The sequence below is a fragment of the Miscanthus floridulus genome, chromosome 14 (genome assembly GCF_019320115.1).
Source record: "Miscanthus floridulus cultivar M001 chromosome 14, ASM1932011v1, whole genome shotgun sequence".
Classification (NCBI taxonomy): domain Eukaryota; kingdom Viridiplantae; phylum Streptophyta; class Magnoliopsida; order Poales; family Poaceae; genus Miscanthus; species Miscanthus floridulus.
Window position 1 is genome coordinate 35833779 of NC_089593.1, and position 5707 is coordinate 35839485.

The 5707-nt window shown below is 43.2% G+C and overlaps 1 protein-coding gene across 1 annotated transcript; it reads left to right on the forward strand.

The window, feature by feature from the left end:
- Nucleotides 1-502: 502 nt before the first annotated feature.
- On the forward strand, nt 503-4885 carry LOC136503337 (uncharacterized). Its single transcript, XM_066498448.1, has 6 exons — nt 503-956; nt 1051-1189; nt 1294-1634; nt 1754-1836; nt 4481-4630; nt 4759-4885. Exons 1-6 carry the CDS (start codon nt 503-505, stop codon nt 4876-4878), a joined length of 1287 nt encoding a protein of 428 aa, XP_066354545.1. The 3' UTR covers nt 4879-4885.
- Nucleotides 4886-5707: the final 822 nt, after the last annotated feature.

Here is a 5707-nt window from a genome sequence, read left to right on the forward strand (position 1 = left end):
TGTAAAGTTCAAATACAAGAGCCTATAGTGTTTGGCATCTTCTCCCGTGTACCAATACATGGATGGAGATGGGGCCTCTCAGTATAAGTTTAAGTGGAGTGGCCTCTCCTAATACGTTTTTGGAAGATAAAAATGAATCAAGTTAATTCCACTAATCTAAGGACTTTTTTAGAAATAAAAAGTAAAGGAAACACAAAATAATGGTAACGAAAGATGCACAAAAACAATAATAATTTAAACAATATTAATTAATGGAAAGAAATGCACATATGAGTGTGATCTCGAATCGCGTGGATAAAACACGTCCTGATTTTTTTTTATGGAAAGAACACGTCCTGATAAGACAGACGGTGTAAACGGTCCGACAAAAATGTGTTAACCGCTTCTTCCCCGTCATCAAAACCGCTACACCCTCGATCGCCCGCCATTTCTCTCACACGCGCGCGCGCGCTGGCCTCCATCACCCCGCGGCGGCGCGGCGCGCTCCGCCTATACGTACGTAATGGCCAACGGCGCCCACAACGACGACTGCGCCGACGGGCAAGGGATCTACGACTCGTTCCTTGTGCCGGACGGCTTCGATGACGACGTCCTCTACTTACTGGACATGAACGGTGGCATGGACCCGCCGCCGCCGCCGCCGCCGCCGCCGCTGCAGGCAGCACCGGCGGAGCAAAGCGCCATCGCAGCAGGTGCTTCCGGCGACAATAATCTCCTAGAGTGGCCGCCACCGACGCTGGACTACATCAACAACTCCGTCGACAACAACGCTCCTACACACAATGCCCTGCTAGCCGACGATCCTACAAGCGGTGCGCAAGACGTCGGCACTGCAGCAGGTACGTCGGCGACCGCACCAAGGTCGTCGTCGCCGTCGTCGCGCTCTGCCGTGCACCAGAACGCGTCGCTAGACTGCACCGGCTGCCAGGTTCTTCGAGAAGTTGTGCACTGCAACGGTAGACACACGCGCTACTGGCGGCATACTTACATTACATATGGACGGACGCGATCGATCAAATTAACACTTAAGTCTTGGCTGTGAATTTCCAGGGCTTGAAGCGACAAAGTTTAGTATCCATGGGATCGCCGCCGGCGTGTTCCACCATGCAACCCTAGAGGTGTATCGCATAGACTCCAACGGCCTGGCAGCGACAATGACAACACAAATGACGCATCAGTCCTACGTCGAGTAAGCTGCTTGCATTGGACTCCTAGATTTCAACATGCATGTTGCCTTGCAATTTTTTGAGATGCATCATGTAATCTGGTTGCACGCGTTGATGATCTGAGCAGTTTCAGGGGCCGGGACTACGTGTGGGTAAAGCACTACCTGATGGACTACGCGCAGCAGCGTGCTGGCGGCGGCTACGTCGTCCTGCAGGACTCGATCTCGGCGTTCCAGGATGCCCTGTGCACCAGGATGATCGTCTGCGGTGGCCATGCCGACGACGACCATCGTGAAGCAGTAGCACCAGAGATTAATGGTGGCCACGCCGGTGACCACCGTGAAGCAGTGGCACTAGAGACTAATGGCGGCCACCAACGAGTAGTCGCCTGTCCTGCTGATGACGGCGCTGTGCAGCGTGCTATGGTCGAGCAGGGCAACGACGTGCCAGCAGAAGCGCCTGCTGCAGGTTCGCTGCTGCACAACTGATCATGCATTTGCTCTTGTCGTTTTAATTAAGTTTTCATCATTCTTTTGTAACTAATGTTATCGTACGAAGTCTCCATATATACAATTTCAAATCTACAGGGCCATCTAAACCAGTTGCTAAGGAGCAAGGACGACGATCATCAGAGATTCGCCCGGCTGCCAAGACTGCAGTCGCGATCCAGGTATATATCTATCTATCATTGTACATCATGATCCATAAGTTTTAGTGTGCCACCTGGTTTGTGAAGCTAATTTAGAACTATTGCACGCCACGAAAACTTTAAGAATTCAGATGTTTTGTTGCAAGCTAGAAGACCAAAAGGTCGCCAAGAACCTGCTTTAACAATATATATATATATATACTAATACTAATGCATCTCACACATCAGACTAATCAACTGCTTTCTGGCGTATTAGGTAGGGCCGGAGGTTTATGTTCTAGTGAGGTTTTCTCCAATCTTTGACATATTGGAGGGAAGGCCATAGTTAAGGCACTCACGGCAGTCGATCGGTGGGTTGTCCGTCACACCAGATCAGGACAACCAGTGGGGAGTAGGGAGAGCGAGGGAGTGTTTGGCAGGACTCCTCCGGAGGAGCCATAATTTGTGAGTCTTCCAAAAAGGCTCCGACTTCTCAATTTTTCACTAAAATCGAAACATTTGGTCGAGCTTCTCCAAATGAGCCGGAGCTGAGAAGAAGCCTTACCACATAGGCCTTTAGTATGGCAGTGGCAAAAAGGTGCACCCGACGGCAGGGAGCCTCCAGGGAAGGAGTAAAAGGGAGGGAAGGGGGCGTGAAACAAATCATGTGTACCACATCTCAAAATTTATTTCCAAAAAATCACAAAATTCTGCCCGTTCCAATTTGTAAGTTGTTTGAGCTTTTCTAGATTCGCCACTTTTGCTACATATCTAGACACCATGTATATTAAGTGCATAATAAAACATATGTACCTAGAAAAGACAAAACACCTTATAATTTAGAACCGAGGGAGTAGAAAACAAAGCAAAATAAAACAGGAAGATTTGTTCTCAGACACCCAGTAAGGCTACCTGAAACCTTGTGTGTCGCCACTCATATGACACGATTTTTCACACTCGTACATCAAGCTTTGTATATAGAACAAAATTCACCACCGGTCCCTCAACTTGGCCGACGATGTCATCCAGGTCTCTGAACTTCTAAGTGATATCTGTGAGTCCCTAAACTTGGCAGATGGTGTCATCCAGATCCTTAAACTTTCAAGGTGATCACTGCAGGTCCCTAAACTTGGTAAGCGGTGTCATCCCTGTCTAAATATAATAATATTAAATGTTTTCTCTATTAAAAGTTACTTCTAATTTTAATATTATTTTTTAGAATACTTTTAATATTATTTAAAAAGTTTTAATAGTAGTATTATAGAAGTAACTTTCACTGTTATTAAAACTATAATACTATAACACTATTATTAAAACTTTTAATACTATAATACTATTATTAAAAGTTCTAATACTATAATACTATATTAAAAGTAGTATAGTATTATAGTATTAATAATGGAAAATTTTACTTCTATAATACTACTATTAAAACTTTTTAAATAATACTAAAATTAGAAGTAACCTTTAATACAGAAAAAAATTAATACTATAGGAATTTTAATATTATTTATTACTATTAATGATACATAAATATTAAATTAATTTAAGTGTTTTTTCTATTTTAGTTTAAACCTAATATATTTGTAGAAATTTTAATATTATTTTAATACTATTATATAAATAATGATTGATTAGTCGACACATATTGGATCTACGTCTAACATACAGTCAGTGTGCCACGCTAGCTTATAGAGTAGGTTAGACCATATTTGGATAGGGATGATATCGCTTGCCAAGTTTAGGGACCTGAGGAACGGGATGACACCGTCGACCAAGTTTAGGGACATACGGTGATCACCTTGAAAGTTCAGGGACCTGGATGACACCGTCTGCTAAGTTTAGGGACCCACATATATCACTTTAAAAATTTAGGGATCTAGATGACACCGCCGACCAAGTTCAGGGACCGACGGTGAATTTTGCTCTTGTATATATAATCCTTCCATACTACCACACCAGATAACAATATATTAGCAAATACTATTCTTTTATATTAACTTACTTATTATACGGATTTTTTATTCAATACTTGGGCCTCCAAATGTATCAAGTGAAAAATAGCAACTACAAAGTTCTAGACCACATCGGACATTACAATTTTGGTATAGGGTATGTATCCGTACGTCCCGTTGTTTGGAAAAATTTAAAGATTAATAACATAAAATATATTTGTATCTTAAATGATCTTAAATAAAAAGTTAGCAACCACAAGGTTTTGAATCTCGTCAAAATGTACAATTTAGATATAAAATTTATCTACAACTTAAAATATTATGAATTTATTTGTGCAACACCTGTTCTTAGAGGCAGTCCATCTTACACAAACCATCCTTTGACAATCAATTTTTAGAGGTAAATGGTAAGGTGGCTCGCTCCTGGAAATGATATTAGTATGGGCGGTTACCAACTTTCTTCTGACGATAACCACGTCTGAAAAAATGAGGGGCCTCTAAAAATCGTTTATATAGTAGTAACTCTATAGTAGGGTGGAGAAAGGGAATTTCTAAAATCATATATATGATGGACCATATATACAGCACAGGGAGAACGGCATCCAATCCAAAGAGAAAAGATGTTTAATTGTCCACCTCTTAATTATTAGGACAAAGCAACATTTCATATTACTATGCCAATTAAAAAACATCTAATTAATTAAGAGGAGTTTGGTAATCTCATGTTGCAGAGGGAGAGAGCGAGCAATCTGCAGCTGGACGACATTGCGCGCTACTTCCACCTCCCAATGGTGGAGGCTGCCAAGGAACTCCGCATCTGTGCCACTGTCCTCAAGGGCACCAGCCGTAAGTTCCACATACGACGCTGGCCTTACCGGAAGGTGCCTAGTTAGCTCCTTCATTTTCTTCCTTATAATCTCTTGAATTTGTATCTCCTGATGATGATTTAATTTGTTACACACATTGTTACTATTGAAGTAATCAGCAATGGGGATTTACCTGTATGCAGGTTAGGAGCATTGACAGCCAGATCGCCAAGCTGAGAAGGGGCAATGGCGACCCAGCGGCCCAGAGAGAGATAGAGAGGCTCACCGATTACAGGAGAAGGATTTATGCCGGTCTGGAATGAATACTAGAAAACACTGTGCGCATTTTACCCTAGAAATAGTAATTGTTGTTAGCTCCTTGAAATCTTGTTGTAAAAAAGGCTGGTGAATGCCAAGATCAGCATTCATTTTGCTTTTGCAAGGACTTCATACATGTGTGCTAATAATAGTGAAACGAATTATCATGTATGAAATTGATAACGGCAGCACTAGTGCCCGGATGGACCCCCCACATCTGTACGCCCACGCCAGCGCCTGCTTCACACACAGGTGGGGCCTGCTCGTGCCACTCCCCCACACTTCCCGGCTTCTCGCGCCCCTCCATGCCTGCTGCGCTGCTCCCCTCCATGCACGGTGCCCCAGCAGCTACAGCAGGCAGCTGCGGCAAATGGCTCACATTGCAACATGCACACCACCCTCGATCTACTTTTGAAACATCTAAATAAAATAATTGCAACATACGTACGAAACAACTGAAACATTCGAAACATGCTCCTGAAACACATGAAAACACTTGAAAAACAATTGCAAACATATGCAACATCCAGATAAAACACTTGCAACATATGTGTGATACATATGCAATATCTACATAAACTCACTTGCAACATACGTCTAAAAAATAGATGAAATATTGAAAACAGACACTTGCAACATACGTGTACAATCCTTGCAACATATGCAACATCCTCATCTATGTTTGCAACATCTGCATAAAACACTTGAAACATGCGCTTGCACCACCACCACCACCACCATCGCGATTCCAGCCGTCGGAGTCGGAGTCGGCGTCGCGCGAGCACCACCACCACCACCATCACTAGCAGCACCGGGCTTGGCTCGGTCGGGCAG

Bases quoted from the DNA above. Each gene is read 5' to 3' on its own strand.
- LOC136503337 (XM_066498448.1), top strand. From the start codon at position 503: ATGGCCAACGGCGCCCACAACGACGACTGCGCCGACGGGCAAGGGATC. The intron at 1,190-1,293 runs GTAAGCTGCTTG...TGATCTGAGCAG, and splicing joins ACGCATCAGTCCTACGTCGA to TTTCAGGGGCCGGGACTACG. The intron at 1,837-4,480 runs GTATATATCTAT...CTCATGTTGCAG, and splicing joins AGACTGCAGTCGCGATCCAG to AGGGAGAGAGCGAGCAATCT.